The following is a 27323-nucleotide window of genomic DNA, read 5'->3' on the forward strand; positions in this document are numbered from 1 at the left end:
GATGAAACAGTTAAATCTGCTATGATTAAATGGGCACAAGATGTTGGTCATAACATCATGTTTGCTGACTGGGAACGGTTGTGGACCACAGGTATGAAATTTACGGCATGTAATGCCCTAAGAGAGAATATTATGAAAATGATATACAGGTGGTACATGACACCAGTCAAGCTTGCAAAAATCTACCATTTGCCTGACAATAAATGTTGGAAGTGTAAAGAAAGTGAAGGAACATTCTTTCACCTTTGGTGGACATGCCCAAAGATTAAGGCTTTCTGGGGGATGATATATAACGAAATGAAAAAAATCTTTAGATATACATTCCTTAAGAAGCCAGAGGCCTTTCTCTTGGGCATGGTGGGCCAATTGGTGCCAAAGAAAGATAGAAATTTCTTTATGTACGCAACAACAGCAGCAAGAATTCTCATCGCAAAGTATTGGAAGACACAAGAGCTACCCACCCTGGAAGAATGGCAGATGAAGCTGATAGACTATATGGAATTGGCGGAAATGACTGACAGAATCCGAGACCTGGGAGAAGAGTTGGTGGAAGAAGACTGGCAGACTGCTGCCTTTTGGATCCTATTGTTCTAGGACCAATCAGACTGCTGCAGTTTGGATCCTATTCAACTCAGTACATAACAGTGTCAAAGGCCGATGAGAGATCCAGCAGAACTAGGAAACAGCTCTCACCTTTGTCCCTAGCCCGCCAGAGATCATCAACCAGCGCGACCAAGGCAGTTTCAGTCCCATGGTGAGGCCTGAATCCCGATTGGAAGGGATCCAAATGGTCCGCATCCTCCAGGCGTGCTTGGAGTTGTTTGGCAACCACCCACTCAATCACCTTGCCCAAGAATGGTAAATTTGAGACTGGGCGATAGTTGGCCAAATTGGCTGGGTCTAAAGATGTTTTTTTAAGAAGCGGTTTAATGACCACCTCTTTCAGCGGGTCTGGGAAGGCTCCCTCACAGAGGGAAGCATTCACCACCCCGCAGAGCCCATCGCCCAGCCCTTCCCGGCTAGCTTTTATCAGCAAGGATGGGCAAGGATCGAGGAGACAGGTGGTTGGTTTCACTTGTCCGAGCAGCCTGTCCACATCCTCGGAGGTAACAGATTGGAATTGATCCCATGTAACAGGACTAGACAGAACTCTAGCACTCTCCCACCCTGGCCCTGCTCCCACGGTGGAGTCTACCTCCTTCTGAATCTGAGCGACTTTATCTGCAAAAAACTTTGCAAAAGCATTGCAGGAGATCTTGGGGTCCCTACCAGGCCCTGGTGGTGCAGGTGGTTCTGATAGATTGCGAACCACCTGAAAGAGTCTCCTGCTGCTGTTTTCTGCAGATGCAATGGAGGCGGTGAAGAAGGCCCTCTTCGCCGTTGCCATTGCCACTTGGTAGGCTCAACGTTGAGCTCTAGCCCGTGTCCGGTCTGATTCAGAATGAGTTTTCCACCACCGGCGCTCTAGCCATCTCAACGATTGTTTCATCACCCTCAGCTCCGGGGAAAACCACGGGGCTGCCCGGGCTCCATGCAATCAGAGAGGGCGCTTCCGAGCCAGACAGTCAATAGCCCTGGTTAGCTCCGCATTCCAGCGGGCCACCAGGGAATCAGCTGAAAGGCCATCAACTTGGGATAAAACATCCCCTACCACTCTCTTACACATGTAAGTCAGACTCTGTCATGTTTAACTGTTGTGGTTTCCAGCTAAAGAGTTATAGCAGGGAAAAGTCTAGACACCTTCTTAAAATGACATTTGTAAGACTTTGTGGAGGGGGAACCCATGAAAAAAAGTCAATATTCCTTGTCAATATTTCCTAGACCCAGTGATGTTTCTGTGTCCTCTGCTGGATTTCAGAGACAAGGGATATTCAACTGGATGGCTTAAGTTTGAACTATCTGATGCTTCAGACATAGAGGATATTGGGAGTCCACACTATAGGCAAAGGAAGGAGAGTGGCTCATTGGCAGAGCATGTGCTGTGCATGCAGAAGGACGCAGGGTCAATCCTCAGCTTCTCTGGATGGGGCTGACAAGGTCCCTTGCCTGGAGAACCACCCCCGGGCAGTGCAAATAGAACAGGCTAGAGGCACCGAAGATCTGGCTTGGTATAAGAGAGCTTCCCATGTACCCACATGGTGTCCCAGCACCCTGTCAGGGCTCCAAGGCACACCTTTTAGACTGCTTCCTTCTTGGCCCTTCCCCCCACCCTGCCCTTGAAATGTTGGCTACCCCAAGCCACTCATGTACTGGGGTTCAGAGGGTTGGGCTGGTGGCTGCACTGGCTCCTTCTCCTCTCTGCATCTACAGAGGAGTCATCAGCTACAGAAAAATGCTGTGTCTTCATGCTGTGGGAAATCTTCCAGATAACTGCCATGGCTGGTGAGGTCAGCTGGGATAGGATCCTGCTCAGTTCTAGGAACTGTTTATCTGTTGCTGCAGCAGCAAACGTTAGGGGAGAGGAAGGTTTCTCTCACTCAGGAAATTGCTCTGCCTAACGCCATCTCCACATTGGACAGGGGTTCTTCACCGGGTCTAGAAGAAGGCATTGGGCCATGTTCAGATCCTTGTGGGCAAAGTTAACGTATCCAGTAGTGAGTATTTGGAAATGGTACTTGGATTTTGTGTGTGTGTGTCTTGGTGTGCTTTCTGGGGAGCAATATGTGGATTTTGCCTTTACATTTCTGTGTGGTCAGTAAACTTTTTAAAAGAAATATGTGCCTGTTCTGTATCACTCAGTTTCCCACGGGCATCTGGTTGGCCACTGTGAGAACAGGAGGCGGGGCATGAGTACTCTGTTAGCCCTCTGCTCAGTTGGAGTGGAGACAGGAAACCTTGAGTAAAGTGACATTAAAATTGTCACCTGATTAAAATGTTGTGGTCAGTTTAATCACTTAAATATGTACATGTGTAAAAGCAATAGTTCTGTTTTATAGAATGCCCTTGGAGCAGCCTTCCCCCACCTAATGCCCTTCAGATGTTCTGGCCTGCAACCTGCATTAGCACCAGCTGGCATGGTTGTCTGGGAGTTGTAGTCCAAAACATTTGGAGGGCAGGAACCAAGATGGAGTAGGCTGACAACTTGGAGGCATTTTTTACAATGCAAAGGGAAACAGGGCACGTCTGCCTGCTGTGCCATCCTCTCTTTTTAAAAATTCATTGCATTAAAAATAGATTTAAAGAACACATTGAGTAATTGAGGGCACATTTTTAGTCAATGAAAGGGTTTTTAATCCATCTAGCTAAACATTACAGCCATGGAACTGCAGGCACTCCTAAAGCTGTGCTGGTAGAAGGGGGTTGCTTGTTTTCCAGGCACAAGCTGCACGGGTTGACTGTGAAAGGAGGCTTGCAAGTAGCTAGTCACCAGGTTACCAGGGTTGCCTCTGGCAGTTCAAGCACTTTGCAAAAGTTGGTGGTTGTCTTACTTTAGGGTTGCAGGTGGCCCATAGCTTTTTAGGAAGATTTGAAATTTGAAATTTTCTTTTAGAAAAAGCTCATGAAAGTTCATCAGCATTTCGATGTGAATTTATCTGAATACATTCTGTATGCAATTGTGCCCAATACACACATTCATGCATACCAATTTCCCCGGCCTAACACAATGCATTTCACTAATCTGTGCAGCTTTTATCTGCACTTTTGGACACATTACTTGACTAGGGAACTATACTGGACTTTTTTTAAAGAAATGCACATTTCAAGGGATGGTTGTGATTTGAGTCACATTTGATTTGGAATATGGGAGTTTGGCCAGTTTGTCTTCAAATGCAGACTAAATAGAATTTCTCCCCCTCCCTAAATCCAGGGCTTTTCTCACAATAAGCCTTTTCTCCCTGCCTGTGTTGTCCAGCCAGAAGCTCTTCTGAATTTTCCCTGTGGGTCAATGCAAAGTCACCCCGCTTTGGAGAGAGGAGAGCCCCAATCCATCAGGATGTTCTCTGGCACAAGAACCCATAGATTATGGTCTGGTGAAGCTTGCTGTGACTCAAACAAGGGGTTTGATTGTGCTTCTGAGTGGAAGGTCCCTTTCCAGTGAGCACAAGAATTTTTAAAGCAAATATTTAAAGGTCTTCTGTGGCTTCTGTTGGACAACAGCCCACAGGACACCATGGCAAAGTTGTCCACTGGACAAGTTCTTACTCGAGTTCTGCCTTGTCTCACCAGTAGCCACTTGGTCTGGTCGCAACTAAGACTATAACCTGGGTTCTGGGATCTGAGTAGATCCCCAGGGCTTAAACAGAGAGCCTCCTTGTTTGTGGCTGGAACTTGCCCTCCTGAGCTACCCCTGGCTGTACTTTCTCTCAGTTTCCTCAGGCACAGAAAGGAGTGTGTGTCTATGTTGTAAAGGTCCCTGCCATTAGCAGTGCACAAGTTGGAATCCTTTGGAGTGGCTACTCTTGGTGTGTGTTGTTAGCAAATCACTCCTTTGTTGCTAACATTGTGGCTGGTGTGTCACATGTCTGTGTTTACTTCCCTGAGCTGGGAAGGTTCTGAGGACGGAAGAATGTGACCAGCCAGCAGCTGAGCTTGAGGACCCTGGCAGTGCTTGAAGAACCTCCTCCTGTGTTTACTTCCCTTCTAGAGGGATGCTGATGGCAGGACTGAGAGCAAATCAAATAACTTTTTTGGGTTTCAGAGGGCCTTGGCAAAGGAAGCACATAGTTCTTTTTTAATGAAAAGCGATTGTCATGATAGGCTGGGTAGAAGGGACCAGAATCATTTGGTGGCTGGAATGGAACTGCATAAAACAAAGGGCTTTTATTGGGCTGACCTAGCTTTATTCTGCCCTTTCGCTTTGCTGTCTCCATTAATTAACATGTACCATATTATTTTTCAATAGCTTTGCCCGTTGGTAGTGACCTAATCGTGGCACAGTTGCCAAGAGAGAGAGAGAGAGAGAGAGAGAGAGAGAGAGAGAGAGAGAGCAGGCCTGTGATTGGCATTCCGTAAACAAAAGGGGTTGGGCAAGATAAGAAGGACCTTGAACAGGTTAGCCCAGGGGTCAGCAAACTCTTTCAGCCACTGTCCCTCAGACCTTTGGAGGGCCAGACTATATTTTTTTTGGGGGGGAAATGAACAAATTCCTATGCCCCACAAATAACACAGAGATGCATTTTAAATAAAAGCACACATTCTACTCATGTAGAAACACGCAGATTGCTGGACCACCTGCGGGCCGGATTGAGAAGGCTATTAGGCCGGATCTGGCCCCCGGGCCTTAGTTTGCCTACCCATGAGTTAGCCAAACAGAAAAGAAAAATGTATAAAGTGAGAGAAAGGAACACTCAGTACCAGATTTTGGGGTATTCACTGGTTTCTAAAACCAGCTTTGTCTAGGCAAGATGAGTCTATGCTCTGTTTCCTAAGAGGAAAATTTGGCACATTTTGTGAGAGAACCCTGCTATTATTCTGTGAGTCCTTCTAACTCTTTTCCCGCATGGTACAAGAAGGCTGACCCAGGAGCCCCACCCCCATTACTCTTCCTGGGAATCCCCTCTGTCACACAGCCAGCTTTCTAGTCAAGGATGCTCATAGCCCTCACACAGCAACAATACCTAGAGCAGTTTAAGTGACACCAGGTTTCAGCCTCCTTGAAAGTTGTCCTTTTAAAGGTGACTTCCCCAAATTTTTGGCCCTTTGCTGCATTGGGGTGGGGCTGTTTATAAGAACAAGCAAGCAGCCATGGAACAAGGGTACACCTCTCAGTTTCTACAGATGATTCCCTATAGAAGGTGGGGGTGGGATGCTTGGAAAGCCCCTTGGGGAGGCCACACCCTGCTAAGTGCCAGGAGGAAACAGACATCACGACCCTTTATTCGCCATCACTCCCTAGACCTGCTAGCTGTTCCTTGCCCTAGAAGGGGCTAATGCATGCTCTCCCCCCCCCCTTGTGTGTTGCAGGATCAGCTGAAGCAGTGCTTTGGCAGGCCAGCTGCAGAAGCCAAGGACACCGACACGCTTGTGCAAGAGACGGACAGTCAGTATGGCACCTGGAGCGACCAGCGGCACAGTGTGGACAGGTGAGGCTCCTGGGGTGGCAACCCTGAGCAGCCAAGGTCCACGGATCCCTTTGTAAGGGAGAAGGGCCTGCTCCCACCTGGAGTCAGGATCCACTTGGGATCTACCTTTCTCATTCCCAGTCTCTTACAATGGATGGGAGCTGGGCAGTGGCTCCTTCTGATCCCTGCACTTTTGCAATAGGCTTGAACCTTGGAAACTGAGCCCTTGATCTGTTTTGTGTCCTTGGGCAGAGGTGCTGCCTCTAAGCTTCAGTTCCCCTTTTGCAAAAGGGGCAGAGCGAAGGCTGTATATCACAGGGGGCTTGGTAAGCTAGAGCTGTACAGAATTGCAGAACTGAGAGGCTTTTGAGCTTCTGGACTTGATTTCAGTAAGGCTTTTGACAAAGTCCCCAATGATATTCTTGTGAAAATGCTGGTAAAATGTAACTGTTAGGTGGATTTGTAGCTTGTTGACTGACCAAACCCAAGCAGTATTGGTTAATGGTTCCTTGTCATCCTGGAAAAAAGTGACAAGTGGGGTACCACTGGGTTCTATCTTGGGCCCATTGTTGTTCAATGTCTTTATAAACGACTTGGATGAAAGAATTGAGGGGATGCTCATCAAATTTGCAGATGGCACCAAACTGGGAGGGGAAGCTAATGCCACAGAAGACAGATTCAAAATTCAAAATTACCTCAACAGATTGGAGAACTGGGCACAAGCTAACAAAATGAATTTTAATAGGGACTATCTATATCTATAGTCCCTATTAAATATATATAGTCCCTATTAAATATATAAATGAATTTTAATAGGGAATATATATATATATATATATATATATATATATATATATATATATATATGAATGAACAAATTTTAACATAATCCCTACTGGTAAGATGGTCACAAAATAGATTTCCAATTACACCCCCACCCCACGATTTTCCCCAACTTCCCTTTCTGGTTTATAACGTATTCACTTCTCCTGCATGTTATCTTATTCCCTAATATAGTAAAGTTAAGATTATACTTCATTATTATGTTCTATTTGTTGATTGTGTTTACTCAAACCCTGCAAGTGAGTCCATTTCCTTATGTTGCTTCTGTATGTACATCATAAAAGGTTCTCAGTCTTTTTAAAAGTCAATATTGTCCTTATCTTTAGGTCTTTCAGTCAACTTCACCATTTCAGCATATTCCATCAGTTTTTCTTTCCATTGTTATTTCGTTGGCATTTCATCGCCTTTCCACTTTTGAGCTAGTAAAATTTTAGCCACTGTTGTAGTATACATAAATAATTTTTTCTTGTCTTTTGGCAAATCTTGACCTAAAATGCCTAATAAGAAAGCTTCTGGTCTTTTAACAAAGGTTATCTTAAACATTCTTTTCATTTCATTATAAATCATGTACCAATAGTTTTTAATTATTTTACAATTCCACCACATGTGATAAAACGTTCCTTCTTTTTCTTTACATTTCCAACACTTATTGGAGCTTGTTCTATACATTTTGGCCATTTTCGCTGGTGTAATAAACCATCAATACATCATTTTCATATAATTCTCTTTTAACAATACACAATCAGTAAATTTTAAATTAACTTTCCATAACTTTCCCCAGTCTTCCATTTGTATATTATGACCTATATTTTGTGCCCATTTAATCATTACCGATTTAACCTCTTCGTCTTTCGTCTCCCATTCTAACAATAAATTATACATTTTCTTTAAAAGTTTATTATTATCCTCTGTAATTTCTCTTTGGAATCTAGATATGGTATAACCGAATCCTTTCTTGTTATCTTCTTTAAAAACCTCATTTAGTTGGCAGTGTTGCAGCCAATCATGAACAAAGTCTCTAATCTCCTCATAATCCAGTTTCCATATTTATCCTTTTGATTGATATTCCCTCTGTTGGGGCAACCCACCAGGGCATTTTTTGTTCTAATAAATCTTTATATTTCCCCCATACTTTTATTAATGATTTCCTAATTATATGGTTACGGAAGCCTTTATGTACCTTCCCTTTACTGTACCATAAATACACATTGCCAGCCAAATCATGTCCTTCCAGGTCTAATAAATCAGTATTTTCTAATTTGACCCAATCCCGGATCCAAGTAACACAGCTCGCTTCATAATACAATTTAAAATCTGGAAGGGAGAATCCGCCTCTATCTTTAATATCTGTTAATATTTTATGTTTTATTTTCGGTTTCTTCCCTTTCCAAATAGAAATACATTTTTGCCATTTGTCATAAAATCGGGGGGATTTCCTTGTAAATGGCCACCTCATTATTGTCAGCCTGGAGACTGTTTTCATAATTTTTTGGAGAATAGCTCCCCTGACCCCAAGCAGTCTCCAGGTTGCCTTTCTAGCTCTAGAAGTCTTCGAACGAAACCCGGTAGCAACTTGATTCTTCCAGATACTCCTGACTTTCCCCCAACCAATCAGCAATTGTCTTGGCTATATATGTCAACAAATCTTGTTTCTCCCTCCTTCTCTGGCAAACCTCTTATTCGGAGAACATTGGATTTTTGCCTCATCTCAAGGAGGGCAAGCTGTAGCTCAAATTGGTCCTGCCTGCCCGATAGACCTCTCATGTCGCTCTTAATTACCTCTTGTTCTTCCTGCAATTCTTGGGTGACTTTTTCCGTTTTTTGAGTTTTGGTCTCCAAATTTTTAACGGTTATTTCCATGGCATCTGTCACCTTTTTTGTATGCTTTTCCATCTCCCCCCTAATATCCTCCTTGACACTATCAAATTGTGTTTGCATTTGTGCCAGCATTTCCTTTTTAAAGTCTCCCAAAATGGAAACCATCTCAGATGCTATACTGCCCTCAGGAAGTGAATCTCATCGACCTGAGAGGCCTTTACTTCTTTCTAGTTGGAGAGGCCATCCCTTGCTTACTTACAATTTTATGTCTGTTTAAGAACAGACATTAAAAACACTGGCAAAACAATGGCTTCTCAGTGTCACTCTTATCCAGGGGTTGGCAAGGTTTATCTCGCTTGGGCTGGTTCACTCCACTACAGATCCCTCCGTGGGCCAGATCGTGCACATGCATAAGCATGCGCAGCCGTGATTTCCGGTGTCTGCTGCGCAGGTGAGATTTTCAGCGTCTGAGTATGCGCAGACGCGATTTTCGGCACCACAGAAGCGAGTCCCTGCGTTGCGCTGCACCGGTTTAGCACAGCGCGCGGGGGCTCGCCGAGCAGGCAGCTCGGTTCGGGGGCGGCTCGGGGGCTGGTTAAATGACCCCCATGGGCCGCTTGTGGCCCATGGGCCTTAGCTTGCCTACCCCTGCTCTTATTAGTTGTTCAGATTTTTGTTTCGGTTCTCAACCTAATAACAAGAGCAAACAGGATGGAAACGAAAAAAATCAAACTGTTCGCAGAGACATAGTATGTTCATCAATACAAAGAGTACGCATTTAGCAAATATGGACAATGTAACTTTAGGTTTATAGGAATTTAAAGATTAAACAATTTAAAGATTAAACTGTAGGCACAGTTAATAAAAAAAAATTAAAAAATGTAATGCTGCTCACGGCTGCTCAGTTCTTTTGATTTATTATTTATTATTATTATTATTATTTACTGAATTTATATACCGCCCTATACCCGGTCTTTCAGTACTTCCAAATAGTTCCTGTCACACGTGGGTAATTGCAAATTGTAAATCCAAAATGTTTATACATCCAAAATAATTGTAAATCCAAATTAATATGATATTTTCCTTACACACTGGTCTTCACCATTCTTCATATTATTTCTCACAACGTATGCCCTCCAGCTAATTCCAGGCACTCTCCTGTCCCGAGGGTCCCTCCCAGAGTTGGGTGAGTGTTCACCTGCTTAGCTTTGGGTCTGATTGTGGAGATCCAGGTGTTATTAATCCAAAATCCAGAAAGCCGGTGCTCTTTTGTCAAGCTCCAATTTAAAGGATATTATTCCAAATCAGGACTAATAGAGCACCTTCCAAGTTTAGTGTCAAAACCAATCCTGTTAAATTCCAAAAAAGAAAAAAAAAATAGTTCTCTTTTTTTAAAAAAAATAATTTTTATTAAGTTTTCCATTTTAACAATCCAATCAAATCACATTAAGTATTCCAAATTATACATATACACATCAAATAATCCAAATATTCTGCTGAGTTATTAATTTTTTATTGGGACTTCCCATGCTTCAAGTTCAGGGGGGCAGGGCTCTGATCATCTCATATCTCTACTACTTTTGATAGTCATTTCTAATAGTTCCTTTAAATCTTCCTGTTGTTTTCCTTCTTTCATGGCCTCTGAGTTGTTTCCACAAGTGAGTTGAAGTAAAATGATGTGTTTCTGTGTGAATTTTATGTGTATGATACCCCTCTGTCCTTTGCAGTATCTCCTCACATGCTGGTATTTCTGCCGAATCAATCCAAAAGTCTTTTCACTGCTGGCAGCCGCCATCTTCTCTCAGTTCCGATGTAATCAGTTATAAGCGTCTGCTCATTAATTTCCCCAGACCGGTTGCATCAAACATTAGCCTTTCTAGGGGAGATTTACCAAATCGGACTTGAAGTACAAATACAGTAGCATATTAAAGGCTCACCTCCCCCTATGACTATTTATAATTCTGCAGCTCAGTCTTATTCCACCATGGTGGTTTTCCAAATTAAAAATGTGTCATGAATCCTCCAACACAATCTAGGAAACCATCCAAAAAATTTTAACATCCTCCAGCGGCTAATGAGATCCTGCTTCTGTCTAATATCAACAGTTGGAGAATCTTTTATCTTCTTCCAAGCAATTCAAAGATCAAAAGCTTTAATTATATAATATTGTTATTTCCACACAGTTTATAGTTTTAGAGACATATTTATATCAACAAATAGAAAACTTTTCAGTCTCGCTTGCTATAAATTATGTAAACGGTTCTTCTGGTTTGTTGTTTTTTGCCAAGTATCATAATAAATAAGAATCAGAATACAATAGTAAAAAAGGCTTACCCCCCCCCTTTCCGTTCCGTTCAACGTACCAACTTATATGTTATCCTTTTTCCGTATCTCAGTGGCTGGCTTAATTGGCAGAATAATTTCCCCCTCCTCACTCGAAGCATGTCCAAAACTTAAATCCAGTTTTTCATCTTAAGAAATGGAACTTGGTGCGCTTGCAGAGACAGCGTCTGGGAGATCCAGACTCCCTCGGGGGCTTTCCATCCAGTGCCCTCACCCCCTCCTTCTTTATGAAATTGGGGCTGGTTTGTTGGGCATCCGCAGATGACACTGCATCTTCCCATACCCCAGGAAGATTTTGGGAGGCTGATTACTCCCATCTCAGCCTCTAATTACCCCGTGGGAGCCGGAGTGATGGTATTTTCAGCCATCTTCCGTGGCGCCTCAAGCAGAAGTCCAGAAAATATAGTTCTCACCATAGAAGCGTCCAATATTGTCCTTTAAGCACTTACAAATCCTTCCCTTGCAGTTGGCAGATTGCCAGAAAACGGAAGTTGACTTCCTCTTTAGTTTCTGTTTGGCAAATTTAATTTTATTTGGATAAAATAACTTTTAAACTGCTTATTGTTCTTCAGCTTCAATTGTTGTTATGCAAATCTCCTGCTTGCTGCGGCAGCCTGTGACTTCAGCAGGCAGAGCTGCGATGAAGCCTGGAGTGCGCTCCACTGCACACACCCCCCCCAGCAAGGTTCTTGGGTGGGCGGTGGGAGCTTGGTGCTTCTGATGGACCACTCAACACTTCACTCACCTCAGTGAACCTTTGTGTGTGGGGGGGTGCCTAGCCCTGGCACGCTTCCCTCTTGTCTCTGCAAGCCTCGGAATGATCACTATTTACAGAGCGATCAGTTCCACGCTGCCATTCCGCTTGGCAGGAAACTGGAAGTGAGATGCGCAAATAAAAGATGGAAGGCACCTGGCTTACTAGCAGTACATGTGAAAAGGATCTCGGGGTCTTGGTGGACCACAAGCTTAACATGAGTCAACAGGGTGGTGCAGCTGCAAAAAAAGCTAATGCTATTCTAGCCTGCATCAACAGAAATGTAGTGTCCTGATCAAGGGAAGTAATAGTACCACTCTATTCTGCTCTGGTCAGACCACGCCTGGAATACTGTATCCAGTTCTGGGTGCCACAATTTAATAAAAATGTTGAAAAGCTGGAACGTATGCAGAGGAGGGCAACCAAGATGATCAAGGGTCTGGAAACTAAGCCAAATGAGGAGCGCTTGAAGGAGTTGGGTATGTTTAGCCTGAAAAAGAGGGAACTGAGATATGATTGTCCTCTTCAAATATATGAAGGGCTGTCCGATGGAAGATGCAGCAAGCTTGTATTCTCCTACTCTGGAGGGTAAGACTTGATCCAATGGCTTCAAGTTACAAGAAAGGAATTCCGACTAAACATCCAGACGAACTTCTTACAGTAAGAGCTGTTCGATGGTGGAACAATCTCCCTCAGGAAGTGGTAGACTCTCCTTCCTTTGATGTTTTAAAGCAGAGGTTGGATGGCCATCTGTCATGGATATTTAGCTGAGATTCCTGCATTGCAGGGGGTTGGACTAGATGACCCTGGGGTCCCTTTTAACTCCAGTTCTATTATTCTATACTCTGCACCTCCCATAGCACCATGGGTGTTTCTTCCCACTGCTGTGAACATGGTACCTTAAGCCCTTATCCTGTCATGCTCAACACTTTTAAAGTGCACTGTTTTTGTCCTTGAGCTCCCCTGACGTCCAGCTTTCCACTTTTTTCATCTTTTATGAAATTAATCTCTTGTATCACACTCTGATGGTCAAGTGTCTCCCTCCCCTTCTCCTCTTATTCATGCCAAGGCTTTCTAGATCCACCCCAGGGCTAACTTTCTCCCCTTTGCCCCATCTGAGGGCTAATAATAATAATAATAATTTAGTTTCCCCAGCCACTCTGGGTAGCTTCCAACAAAGATTAAAAATACATTAAAATGTCACACAGTAAAAACTTCCCTGAACAGGGCTGCCTTCAGATGTCTTCTAAATGTCAGGCAGTTGTTTTTCTCTTTGACATCTGGTGGGAGGGCATCCCACAGGGCGGGTGCCACTACCGAGAAGGCCCTCAGCGTACTGGGAGCCAGTGTAGGCCACATAACACAAGACCGGTGTTATGTGGTCTCGGTAGCCGCTCCCAGTTACCAGTCTAGCTGCCGCATTCTGGATTAGTTGTAGTTTCTGGGTCACCTTCAAAAGTAGCCCCACATAGAGCACATTGCAGTAGTCCAAGCAGGAGATAACTAGAGCATGCACCACTCTGGCGAGACAGTCTGCGGACAGGGAGGGACTCAGCCTGTGTACCAGATGGAGCTGGTAGACCGCTGCCCTGGATACAGAATTGACCTGCGCCTCCATGGACAGCTGTGAGTCCAAAATGACTCCCAGGCTGTGCAACTGTTTCTTCAGGGGCACAGCTACCCCTTTCAGGACCAGCGAGTCCTCCACACCTGCCCACCTCCTGTTCCCCCCAAAACAGTACTTCTGTCTTGTCAGGATTCACCCTCAATCTGTTAGCCGCCATCCATCCTCCAACCGCCTCCAGGCACTCACACAGGACCTTCACCGCCTTCACTGGTTCTGATTTGAAAGAGAGGTAGAGCTGGGTATCATCTGCATATTGATGGACACCCAGCCCAAACCCCCTGATGATCTCCCAGCAGCTGCATATAGATGTTGAAAAGCATGCGAAGCGGAGACCCTTTTGAAAATCACAGGCAGGAGAAGCCTGTGAACGTGGGACTCGGCGGGCACATTTAGCGCCCCCCGGATTTGCGAAGGAACCCCGCAAGGGGCTCCGGAGCGTAACGGGAGCTTGGCGCGGTCCTGAGAGTCAATTGCTCTTTCCGTGGGGTGAAGCCGCACAGCTGTTGCCGGAGAGCGCTGACCTTTTTCCTGTGACAATTCGGCTGCTAAACAACTACCCGTGAGTAGGTGAAGCTTAAGATCTGGGACTAAAAGGAGAAAAAAGGGATTGATTTGGCACTGAAGCGGGAAGGTGTAAACAGGAAGTCCGCCTTCCTTTCTGTATACAGATCAAAGCAAAGACTCTCTGAGCTAAGACCTGGAGAGCGGTGCTTCAAAGCTCCAAATCTGAACATCAAAGTAAAAGAACTCCCTCCCCAGGTTGCAGGAGGGGGGGGGAGGAGGGGAAAGTGACTTTTTTGCCTGCAAAAGAAAGGAAAAGGGAATAGAGACCACCACCTAATTCCTGGGAACGGACTGCAAGGATCGTTAGAATTGTTGCACTGAGAGTCGCACTACTTATGGACAATGTAACTTTTTAATGGTTAACTCTGCAAAGGAGATATATGTTAAAGGTCTTCTCTGGATTTGAAACTGTTGCTTGCTTTGCTGAGGGGGACTTTGGAAAGTTGGAAAAGACATTTTATTGTAACATTAATGACTGCTACAGTGTCCCCCAAGAGGAACATTGAAACTATACACCCAGCTGGGGGATTTTTCCACTCTTAACTTTTAACTCTGGGGAATTTCCATTGCAAGCTTTTACCGTGGGATTGACCTTGACTCATAGACAAAGTGTGATGGATGAAAAAACAACAAGATCCGGCAAGGTTAGAGTGCAGCAGCCTAGTGCAACATCCCAGCAGCGTAGACCATCTGTTCCCGGCCCTCCTGTGACACAGGGGGAAGATACTGCACAAGCTGGGTTAAAAGGAATGGCCTCAGAAGAGGGATTCACTTCGGTACTAAGCATAATTTATGAAAAATTGGAAAGCCTAAGTAAAGAAGTTACTGAACAAACAACTAAAATTGACCAGAATACTGTTAGTATTAATAGCTTGGGACAGAAGGTGAATTCCAATACAGAATCTATTGAAAAATTGTTGCAAGAATCTGCCTCTAATCGAAAGACAGCTGAGGAAGCAAAAGAAAAAGCAGCGGCAGTAGAGGAAGAAATAAAATCGATGCGCAAACAGCTCGGGGACCATCAGTCGCTTCTCTCTATGATTGAACTGAGGGAGAAACAGACTAATTTGAGGATCAGGGCGGTATCGGAACTTGAAAAAGATAACCTATGTGACTACCTTGAGCAGGAATTTGCAAAATTTTGGAACTTGGATGCTAATCAAGACTTCAAGATAGTGAGTGCTTTCAGACTTGGAAGAGGAGGGAAAAAGAACAGGGTGAGAGACTGTTTGGTCACCCTCCAAACAAAAGAAGAGAGAGATAAAATACTGAGTCTGCACTACCAGAAAGCTTGGAAATAAATGATTCAAGAGTGGAGATTTTTAAGGATATTCCGAAATATTTACTGGATCTTAGAACTAACTACAGAGATTTGGTGGCCCTGCTGAGAAGAAACAGAATTGTTTTTAGGTGGGCATTCCCCCAGGGTCTATCCTTTACATTTAAAGGGAAAAAATTTAAAATAAGATCAGTGGAAGACAAGGAAAAATTTCTGAGAGACCACAAAGAAGACCTGCAGAAAGAAGCTTTAGAAGAGTTAAGAGCCTTAAAACCAGGAGTATTAGACATAGCACCACCATCTTTGGGATTGGACAAACCAGCAAAAGTGATACCACTGTCAGAACAAGAGGAACTACTGGGAGCAGTTGGAGGAAAGTAGAATAATTACACAATGTCTCTGCAGTTGCTAAGTTGGAACATTCATGGATTTAACTCCCCGGAGAAGAGGAGGAAAGTCTTTCATTTATTGAAAAAGGAACAGTTGGACTTAATTTGTTTACAGGAAACACATGTGATAAGGCTACACAGGAAAGTATTGATTAATAAAAGACTGGGTCAAGAGTTTATTTCATTGGATAAGGTTAAAAAGAGAGGAGTTGTAATTTATGCCAAAGAGAGCCTATCACCGAAATTTGTTTTTAAAGATGATCAAGGAAGATTTGTGGCAATCGAAATTCAATCACAAGGAGAAAAAATTTTAATATTAGGAGTTTATGCACCAAATGAGGGGAAATCTGAATTTTTTAAGAAATTGCATGAGACATTGTTAGACTACATGGATTACAACATTATCATGATGGGAGATATGAATGGAGTGGTATCTACAAATATGGACAAGTCGCAGAGACAGATTGTAACTAAAGATGGCAGACTACCAAAAACCTTTTTTGAACTGACTGACAATATGGACTTGATTGATATTTGGAGAATTAAGAACCCCTTAGGAAGAGAGGGAACATTCTTTTCTGAAGCCAAAATGACATGGAGTAGAATTGACCAAATATGGATAACTAGAGGACTAGCACCCAAGACTCGAAAAGTGGAAATTTGCCCAAAAACTTGCTCCGACCATAATGCTGTGAAAATGGAGATGAAACCAACACCAATCGGTTCCTTCAGATGGAGGATGAATGACACCTTATTTAGAGATCAAGAGGTTGTTAAGAGGGCCCAAAAAACCTTGAGAGACTATTTTGAGATAAATTTGAATACTATTATTGAAAAAAGAATAATCTGGGATGCAAGTAAAGCAGTTATGAGGGGGTTTCTGATTCAAAAGAATACAATAAAGAAGAGAGCCCAAAATGAAAAAAAAGATAAAATTTTGGAAAAAATAAAGGAGGGTGAGAAGAAACTAAGAGCGAAACCAAAGTCACAAGAGATTCTGAGAGACATAAAGTTATATCAAGTGCAATATATGAAGATGATGAACCAGGAAATTGAATGGAAAATTAAACAAATGAGACAAAAGACATTTGAATCGGCTAATAAATGTGGAAAATTGTTAGCTTGGCAAATGAAAAAAAGACAAAAGCTCAATACTATCACTAATTTGGAAGTGGAAGGAAAGAACATTCAGAATCCAGTGGAGATTAGAAAATGCTTCCAGGGGTATTTTAAACAGTTATATACACAAGGGTCTCAGAAAGAGTTTGATATAGACCAATTTTTAAAAACAAATGGATTACAAAAAATCTCTCAGGAAAACAAGATAATGCTGAACCATAAAATTACAGAACAGGAGGTAGAAGGCGCCATTCAGAATATGCAGTTGGGTAAATCTCCAGGGCCGGATCGTTTAACCTCAAAATATTATAGATCTTTGAAGGATTGGTTAATTCAGCCACTAAAGGAGGTTTGTAATGAAATTTTGGAGGGGGGAAAAGCGCCAGAGTCGTGGAAGGAAGCTTATATTACACTTATACCGAAAACTGAGTCGGAAAAGACACAACTTAAGAACTACCGCCCCATATCCCTGCTCAATGTGGATTACAAAATATTTGCTGATATTTTGGCTAATAGATTAAAAAAAGTATTAGTGGAAGAGATACATAAGGACCAAGCTGGCTTTCTCCCAGGTAGGCACTTGTCTGACAACACAAGGAACATAATCAACATTTTGGAGAAGTTGCAAGTGAATATTAATACTAAAGCAGTTTTAATTTTCATAGATGCGGAGAAAGCCTTTGATAATATTTCTTGGAATTTTATGAAGAAAAATCTCCAGGGGATGGGGGTGGGTCAAGGGTTTGAAAATGGTATAAGTGCAATTTACTCAGAACAAAAGGCTAAGCTAATAGTCAATAATGTGATGACAGAGGAATTTAAGATAGAGAAAGGTACACAACAAGGCTGCCCAATTTCCCCATTGCTTTTTATTTCGGTCCTGGAGGTTTTGCTAAATATGATTAGAAGGGACCGTCTGATTAAAGGTATCCAGGTCGGAGCCAAACAATACAAACTGAAAGCTTTTGCAGATGACCTAGTTTTGACGTTACAGGAGCCAGAATCTAGTATGAAAAGAGTATTAGAACTGATTCAAGAATTTGGTCATGTGGCAGGATTTAAGCTGAACAAGTCAAAAACTAAAGTTCTTGAGAAAAATTTAACACCAATTGAGAAAGAGAGGTTTCAGAAGGAGACAGGTTTAACATTAGTTAAGAAAGTAAAATATCTGGGGGTTAATATGACTGCTAAGAACTTAAATTTATTTAAAGATAACTATGAGAAATGTTGGACAGAAGTGAAAAAAGACTTAGAAATATGGTCAAGTTTGAAGCTTTCCTTGTTGGGTCGAATTGCAGCTATAAAGATGAATGTATTGCCAAAAATGTTATTTCTGTTTCAATCATTGCAAATTTTGGACAAGATGGACTGTTTCAAGAAGTGGCAGAGAGACATTTCTAGATTTGTCTGGCAGGGCAAGAAGCCTAGAATAAAATTTAAAATATTAACTGATGCAAAGGAAAGAGGCGGATTTGCCCTGCCAGACCTTAAACTTTACTATGAATCAGCAGCATTCTGCTGGTTGAAAGACTGGCTGCTTCTTGAGAACACAGACATTTTGGATTTGGAAGGTTTTAATAATGTTTTTGGGTGGCATGCATATTTGTGGTACGACAAGGTTAAAGCACATAAAGCATTTAAAAACCATATTGTCAGGAAAGCATTGTTCAATGTCTGGATAAGATACAAAGACTTATTGGAAAATAAAACCCCTAGGTGGTTGTCACCAATGGAAGCGAAGGCTCAGAAAAAGCTCAATATGGAGGCCAAATGGCCGAAATATTGGGAAATATTGGAACAAGAAGGAGAGAAATTGAAATTGCAGAGTTTTGAGAAATTAAAAGATAAAGTGCGAGACTGGCCTCATTATTATCAAATAAGAGAGGCCTATAATTTGGACAAAAAAATTGGCTTCCAGGTGGAAAAATCAAAATTGGAAACAGAACTGTTAGATCCCAAAACTAAGATACTTTCAAGAATGTATAACTTGCTGTTAAAATGGAATGCGCAGGATGAAACGGTTAAATCTGCAATGATTAAATGGGCACAAGATATTGGTCATAACATTATGTTTGCTGACTGGGAACAGTTGTGGACTTCCGGTATGAAATTCACGGCATATAATGCCTTAAGAGAGAATATTATGAAAATGATATATAGGTGGTACATGACACCAGTCAAGCTTGCAAAAATATATCATTTGCCTAATAACAAATGTTGGAAATGTAAAGAAAATGAAGGTACATTCTTTCACCTTTGGTGGACGTGCCCAAAGATTAAGGCTTTCTGGGAGATGATCTATAATGAAATGAAAAAGGTATTTAAATATACCTTCGTGAAGAAACCAGAGGCCTTTCTCCTGGGCATAGTCGGCCAATTGGTGCCAAAGAAGGACAGAACTTTCTTTATGTATGCTACAACAGCAGCAAGAATACTGATTGCAAAGTATTGGAAGACACAAGATTTACCCACCCTGGAAGAGTGGCAGATGAAGGTGATGGACTATATGGAACTGGCGGAAATGACTGGCAGAATCCGAGACCAGGGAGAAGAGTTGGTGGAAGAAGATTGGAAGAAATTTAAAGACTATCTACAGAAATATTGTAAAATTAATGAATGTTAAAATGATGATTGGATTGAATAGGGGGTATTAGCAACAAAGTTAATAAGAATATGCAAAAATGAATTGATAATGGATGAAAATATAGAGTTATAATATGTTAAGATATAGAGTTAAGATAAATGAAAGAGGGTAAGGATTTGCTGATTTGATTATCTAAATGGGAATACAAAAAGGGGAGGTGTGAGGAGGTCAAGGAAACAAGTTAATGAGCATAAAGTTATAAAAAATGGATTTGTTTTTAATTCTCTTTTACCTATCCGTTTTTTGTATATTATATTTGTATTTGTATTTTTTCTTTTTTATGTATTTTTTTTAGGTTTCCTTTTTTATTTTTTTATTTTCATATGTTCTTTTTTGTATTTTGTAAACTGATGTTTTTGTAAAATCCCAATAAATATTATATGGGAAAAAAAAGAAAAGCATGGGGGGAGAGGATGGAACCCTGAGGCAGCCCACAAGTGAGAGCCCAGGGGTCTGAACACTCATCCCCCACCACCACTTTCTGGACACGACCCAGGAGGAAGGAGCGGAACCACTGTATAACATCAGTTATCCATCTTTCCAGGCAGAGGTCCATCCTTTAATGCAAGGGTCAGCAAACCTTTCCAGCAGCAAACTTTTTCCCTCAGACCTTGTGGGGGGCTGGACTATACTTTTTGGGGTGAAATGAATGAATTCCTATGCCCCATAAATAACCCAAAGATGCATTTTAAATAAACGGACACATTCTACTCATGTAAAAACATGCTGATTCCTGGACCATCCGTGGGCCAGATTTAGGAGGCAATTGGGCTGTATCTGGTCCCCGGCCCCCTGCTGAAAAAGTTTGCTGATCCCTGAGTTAAAGATACCCTTCACTGCAAATGGTGAGGTCTTTAGGAGCTCATTAGGAGGTGGTCTTAATTGACCTGGAGAGCTGATGAGAAGAGGCTGCCTTTGGCTGCCTGGTGCTGCCATTTCTGGGCAGAAGAAGCTGCCTAAGGATTCTGTTCTTGAGAATCCTTCTGTTCTTTTCAAGGCCTGTCTGCCTCTCAGTCAGTCGGCACCAGAGCTTGAGAAATATGCCTGTTCAGTGTTTTTTTAAGGCAGCAGCCTCTAAAATGGTGCTGTGAGATGATGCTTAGTTGTTTCAGGCTTCTGTTCACTGTTGGTGAGTTCAGACGTGAGCAGCCTTCCTTGGGGTGGGAGGGTGGAGTTTGTGTCTCAGCCAGGTGGCCACCTGCTAATAACAGCCAGGCTCCAGGAGGTTGTCAAACTATTCCACGCTTCTGCTGCTGTCATTAGAAACCATTTGGGAATGCTGATTTGGCCAGGAAGGGTCCCTTTAGGGGATGTCACTGAGTTACCATCCAGAATAATTGCTGAACTGGGACTGGGGAGCCTGCCTAACTCCATGTGGTCCTCTGCAAGTGACCAGTTCAGATCTGTCTTAATAGAGGGTGAATAATTGTGGGGAGGGGGGTGCTGAAGCAAAGGAAGAGTTGAGGGAAGGAAGCAGACAGGTTGCACAGAGAAAGAGTGCTCAGTAATGCTGCTGGCCCTGTGCACCCCCCCTTTGTCTTTTGCCGTGGACAACAGCCCTTCACAGGAGAGGAGACCCCCCCCCCCAGGGTTTCAAAAGCCAGCCTAGGTCCCATAGGGGTCCATGGAGGGAGCTGTCAGTCTTTAGCCATCTTGGACCAGGCTGAAATGGGCTTTGCTTTTCCATTCTTCTCAAACGCCTCCTGCATGTGACAACCAGGCTTTCCAAAGCCTGATACTCCTTTATACCTTCAGCCCCCTCTGCTGCTTCTTAGCAGCCCCAGGTAATCCCTTCAACCTGAACCATTGGTCTGATGTTGGTGTATAGAAGCCTGTGGGCGTGCAGTGTGTGGGTTCCCAATCTGGCTAACCACTGTGGGGAAAGAGTAAGGGACAAGATGGTTCTTTGGGTATGATCACTGGGGCTTTTCTCTTAAAATGTCCATCATTCTCTTCATGGAAACTCCGAAATGGCAGTTCTGCACTTCCTTCCAAGATGCAGTCAGTGTTTTCTTCCTTGGTACCTGGACTCTTCAGTGTTGCAGGGCATCCTGGGACCCCCTGCTTCTCCTTGGCTTTGTAAACATATCACTTCCTGTGCTCTGTGGCAAGAAAGGGGCAAGAAAGGAAGAATGCCAAGTGAGATAATAGGTTATTGTCAGTATTACTACTGTTATTCATTAACTGTCCTCCTCCCTAAGGTCCCAGGGCAGGTTACAACATTCAAAAACAGCATCAAAAACAGTTTAAAACAATTTAGAATCACAGAACTAAGAGGGATCCTAAAGATACACATCTCAGGTGCCAAAGGCCAGGGTTTCGGCATTTCCCCAAGGCTGTATGGTGCAGGTCCCACAACTCAGGGGTTGCAACAGAGAAGGCCCTCTCCAGCCCCACACCCCCACCCTGCAATCCTGAGGGAGCTACCGAAAGGGCCCCCTCTGCTGATCTTAACATCTGGGTGGGCCTCTAGGGAAAATAGCACTCCACATGTTGTTTGTGCCATTGAGTCAGTTCTGGGGACAAGAAAGGCGGGCCTCCCAACACAGGAGGTGAGGTTGAGCTTTAAGCAGCCTGCTTCAAGAGGCAGCTGTCTCCTGGGTTGGGGGTGATTCAGTCACCCCCCAGCCTTCCCTGCTTTGTATTCCTCTGGCTAACCACTGCTCTGTTCCCCTTGGTTGTCGTAGCTTTGTGCCAGAGTCCCCTTCCTCAGAAAGCAACATGGCTTCAGCCCGGAAACAGCCCCCCAGCAGCCGGTTCTCGTCCTTCTCTCAAACAGATCCTGCCTCTGCAACCGACCAGCAGGATTCCTCCAGGGACCACAGGAGCACCAGTCTGGACCGCTTCAGCACAGATGTAGAATCTGCAGACGGGGCTAAGGTCCCTGCGTTAGCAGGGGACGGCCCAGACTTCTCCTTCCTGGAGGTAAGTTCTTGAGGCATGTCCCTGAGGTACACGTTGCAGGCAGTGTTGCAGGTCTGTGTTTGACAGCATGTGTGTTTGTTCTTCTCAAAGCAAACTCCTGTGCTGGACTCCAGTGTCTTGAAAACCCGCGTGCAGCTCAGCAAAAGGAGGCGCCAGCACCGAGCCCCAATTTCTCACTCGCTCAGAAGAAGCACCGGGGGAGACACTGAGCAGCGGCTCTCTGTGACAGAAGAGGCAGACAGCACGTGGTTGTTCAAGGGCTCCACAGGTAGCAGAGGGAAGGTGTCCTGTGCTATATTGTTGTTGTTTAGTCGTTTAGTCGTGTCCGACTCTTCGTGACTCCATGGACCAGAGCACGCCAGGCACTCCTATCTTCCACTGCCTCCCGCAGTTTGGTCAGACTCATGTGCTATATAACCAGACCCTGTGCTATATAACCTGTCCCAAATCCCCAGAATCTGCCAAATAGTTCCATGAGTGATACAAGTAAGCGAGCCAAGCTGCAGGATCCCAGCCAATTTGAACCTGGATTACTTGCCATCCTTGAGCACGTTGAAAGGGTGTTGGATAGCACAGAGCTGTATGCCTGGTCGTTGTGCCCTTAGAATAGTGTCCAACGGATACATTGTCAGGTGCAGCTACATGCTCTCTAGCTTCCTATCTGGATGGTTCACTGTGAGGGAGAGGTGAGGTGGGAGACCTTAGCCAAAAGCACATGGAACTGGGCACTTCCCGCCTTTGTAGGTTGGAAGTACCCATCAGTGCGGCTCCGAGACTTTCATCATCATCTTCGTCCACTTGTTTCTATACTGTTTTCTGGCCAAGACCCACAAAACGGTGAACAAATTAATATGAGAGACAATACAATAAAGCTATAGTAAATACAAATGTGGACGTAAATCCATTTAGCAGCACACGGTGATTCATACTTCATACTTTCCCAAGCTGCATTTGTGCTCGGACCAAAACACAGCTGCCACCCACAACACAATGGCCCATGCGACGGGCTTCTTTCTGGAAGCAGCTGTAGCTGTGGGACTCACTGGCTCAGCCTTCTGGCTCTTCAACAGGCTGCAGTTCTCCAGGTGCAAATGCAGGAAAGAAGGGAGGGGGAGGCTAAACTTGATTTTCACCTCCCAGCCAGCAAGGATCTTATTACTGCTGCCCTGCTACCTCTCCAGTCACCTCTGTACCTGGAAGGGTCAGGAAAGGTTGTGTAGACCCAGAATTCCCCCATGGTGCCTCTGGTTGCAAAGCGGGTGGTTGTTGGAGCAGCAGTGGGCCCTTGGCTAGTCTTGGGGCCACAGTGCCTGACCTTTCCACCACAGGGAGATTGGAGATAGAGGGACCTGGTCAGCAAAGTCACAGAGGCCTGGGCAGGAGCAAAGATGGCAGAGGGTGAAGTCGCATCCCCCGGCTGACCAAGCTGCTTTCTGGTGCTTCTGGCTTGGGAGAATTGATTGGAAAGTCATCCCAAGGACTGCTTTGAAAGGAGACAGAAGCTGCTGGTGGGAGGGGGCCAAGCAGTGGGTTTCTAGCCCTGTGTTTTGTGCCTTCCTTCCCTCCCTCCCTCCCAAAGTGTCTGAAGCCTCATGAGTAATCCTCATTCTTAAGCAGAAAACTCAGCCAAGAAAGAAGACTCTGGTGAGGACGGAAACCCACAGCCAACAGAGAGGTCGCCCATCTCTCAGCTGCAGAGGCTCCCTGTCTTTCCAGGGATGGACCACTCAGCCCTCAAGGTGAATGTTGGTGCACCCCCCCCATACACACTTGTCCTTAGCATTGGGAACCTGTCGTGGAGTATATTTCAGAGACACTGTGGAGAGGTTGATTCTGCCTCAACCTGCGCTGAGAAACACGTGGTACTAGTTCATGTAATTTGGTAGCACAAGAAGAGAAATGTCTTGGGGGTACTTTGGGTACCAATGGGAATACCTGGAGCCCATTCTGAGCCCCAAAGGCACCTGAGGGTGGGCTATGGAAATGGGGTACCTCACATGTTGCATGCAAGGAGGCAGTGGAACGGTGTGGGAGGAAGGGGCCAGTGACTGGAGACTGGGAACAGGATGCCCAGTAGACAGCTGGGAGGCCCATGCCCTGTGCTGTGAGCCTCCATTCCATGCTGCCTGAAGATTTAGGAAGCTGCCCCTTACCGTGTCAGAATGTTTGTATTATTGTATTATTGCTACAATTAATTTATTTATTGCCTTCCAAACCACCATCTCAAGGTGATTTACACGTCAGATAATTAAAAGCAGTTAGAAACACTAAAGTAACAAATACATTTGAAACAAGATTAAAACCATACAAAATAGGCATTCATGGCAAAGTCCATGGTTTATCTGGTTGGGAAAGCCTGTTGGAACAAAAATGTCTTCAGCTGTTTCCAGAAAGTGGACTCCTTCCGTCTCTCATCCGAGATGCTCTTCCACAGAACAGTTGCAGCTGCACTAAAAGCCCTGTCCTGAGTTCCTATGGAGTAGGGTTTTGGGAACTTGCAGGAGAGACTGTTCTGCAAACTGCAGAGATCTGCTGGGTGTCGTAAGTGTTAGGGCAGTCTGGTCTCAGCCTGGTCTCCCCTCAAAGGCCTCCTCAGGTCTTTTCCACGAGCTGCTCCTTGATTACTTGGTGACTGGATGCACTAGCCGGGTGCTCCATCCCTGAAATCATGCCCCTCCACATGATGCATAACCACCCCTGCCTGGTGATGGCCCTTGGCTAGACATTTCTTGGAGTGAGCTCATTGCTGATGGGTCCCTTTCTCACGCTGCCTTTTGTGAAACTTGTGATCCAACCGTGACATTTACCAGAGGGTTCCCCTCTCGCCACCCTCCAGGCTCAACTCAGGAAAAGACATGAACCAGATGGAACAGGAGAAGTGCAGTTGTCCAAGTCACCAAAATTCCCGTTTCAGGCTGGAGTTCCTGCTGGCAGAGTTCTGCCTGTTGGCACGGAGAAAGAAGAGAGGTGAGGAGGCTTGTTGTCAGGGTGACATTCTGATAAATTCACCTTTAAGTTTTTCTGCAGATTTTACTGCTTTGCTACTTGTGAAAGCCCCACCTTCTAGCTTCCCAAAAGTCTTTTGGTTTCTGAGATTCCAGCAGGGGTTGCCCAAATACTTTAAATGCCTTTATAGTCATAAGGGCTGGTGACTTTAAAATTATACATCTTGAAGTGGAATTCTACAGCTTATACAGTGGCACCTCAGTTTACGAACTTAATCCATTCTGGAAGTGCGTTCTTAAACCAAAGCCGTTCTTAGACTGAGGTGTGCTTTCCCTAATGAGACCTCCCGCCACCGGTGCCCTCCCACCATTTTGCTTCCGTTCATAGACCAAGGTAAAGTTTGCTAACCGGAACACTACTTTCAGTTTTGCGGAATTCATATTCCAAATAGTTCATAAACAGGGCTGTTCTTGAACCAAGGTACCACTGTACTACATTCCAGACTACATACAGACCCTATTCTCGTCCCCAGTTTTGAGACTGTATTTACATAAATACCAGCACTTTGCTGAGTTTTTGCACTTAAAACATTTTTTAAATGAGAAGTGTGCTTTCAAAAGGCATGAAAAGCCTCTTGGGGAAACTTGGGGAACTCATGCAGTTTCTTTGTTTTTTGATTGCCCTGTTTCCAGCCCCAGATAAGCTACTATTTTCAATGTCCGTATTTTAAGTTTTTTCTTCTTGTTCTGTGAGTGAAGCCAATAAGGAATCACCCAGCAGAACTGTATCATCCTGTTCGCTGCACCTTCTATCAGATTTGGTCATCTGGCAGCATCTCAAAAGGCAAACAAAGGCTTCACTCATGGTGTCAGTGGGAGGAAGCGCAAAGCAGTTGCTGAGGAAAGTGGGCCGACACCACCTTGTCTTTCTGGGTTCAGGCGACCATAATCACCAGCCAGGGCTGCATTGGCAAGACTTCCGAACTTCCGCCCCAGCCAAGCTCAGCTTGATAAGCTGTGAGGGAGCAATGGCTGCACATCCCGCCATGCAGTGCAGAGGGAAAAGATCCTCCTTTAGATGCATTAGTAGGATTGAATCCAAAGGTGTTGCTGAAACTTTGGGCAACCAGGATGTGTTCCCCGCCTTCTCACCTGTGCGCAAAGAGGACCAAACAAGGGCTAAGGGCAGAGGGAAGATGGGCTTGCGAGATGCAGGCACCCTCCTTATTTCAGCTCCCCAGTAATGAATTTCTCATGGAAGGACCTCGAATGGGATGTGCATTTGTTTGTAAAGGGGGTGACCCAGGCCTGTTTCCTGCATTCCAGGTTGGAGGAGCTGTCTCCACATTGGCTGAAGGAGCTGAAGTCCAAGAAGAGGCAGAGCCAATACGAGAACCAAGTGTGACGACCGAGGTCTGGAGGTGGCAGCAGTGGCGGTGAAGGGGTTAGCTGCCTGTTGAGTGGAAGAGGGTCTGCAGAGCAAATGAGCGTGGCCCAATGCAGGGGGGAAAGGGCGGGGTGACATGGGGCCATCAGCAATAATGTCTCATTGAGGAGCTCTGGATTCCAGATGCTGGGGTGGCGAGCATTTTTTAGAAACTTTTTGTTTTTTTGAAATCATTTTTAGTTGGTTTTACAAATACAGTGGTACCTCGGGATGCGAACAGGATCCGTTCCGGAGCCACATTCGCATCCTGAAGCGAACGTAACAAGCGACAGCACGTGGGCGGGTTGCGGTTTGCTGCTTCCGTGCATGAGCGTGACGTCATTTTGAGCATTTGCGCATGCACGAGCGGCAAAACCTGGAAGTAACGCGCTCTGTTACTTCCAGGTTGCCGCGGAGCGCAACTCGAACATGCTCAATGCGAAGCACATTCAACCCGAGGTATGACTGTACAAAGTTATAAAAAGTATCCAAATATATATCCATATATAGAGATTTCTCCAAATCTGAGGACTTCCCCCAATCCACTCCATGGGGTCCCATTTTAAACATTTAATCAGTGATGGCCAAACTTGGCCCACCATCTGTTTTGGGACTACCAATTCCCAACATCCCTGACCACTGGTC

The 27323-nt window shown here is 44.4% G+C and overlaps 1 protein-coding gene across 14 annotated transcripts in view; it reads left to right on the forward strand.

Moving 5' to 3' along the window:
- The window catches only part of KIAA1671, a 121548-nt gene that overhangs the window by 82074 nt on the left and 12151 nt on the right, over positions 1–27323 (forward strand). For 5 of the 14 annotated variants that reach the window (XM_083583766.1, XM_083583772.1, XM_083583771.1 and 2 more), the window contains 6 exons: positions 5905–6023; positions 22070–22307; positions 22398–22575; positions 23922–24046; positions 25144–25274; positions 26579–26696. In XM_083583766.1, the coding sequence (XP_083439892.1) occupies positions 5905–6023; positions 22070–22307; positions 22398–22575; positions 23922–24046; positions 25144–25274; positions 26579–26657 (870 nt within the window). In that variant the 3' untranslated portion in view covers positions 26658–26696. Of the gene's footprint in view, positions 1–5904; positions 6024–22069; positions 22308–22397; positions 22576–23921; positions 24047–25143; positions 25275–26578; positions 27262–27323 lie in introns of all 14 variants that reach the window. The other 9 variants (XM_083583773.1, XM_083583774.1, XM_083583769.1 and 6 more) reach the window with 4 other exon arrangements.

The sequence above is a fragment of the Podarcis filfolensis genome (genome assembly GCF_964270895.1).
Source record: "Podarcis filfolensis genome assembly, chromosome: 13".
Classification (NCBI taxonomy): domain Eukaryota; kingdom Metazoa; phylum Chordata; class Lepidosauria; order Squamata; family Lacertidae; genus Podarcis; species Podarcis filfolensis.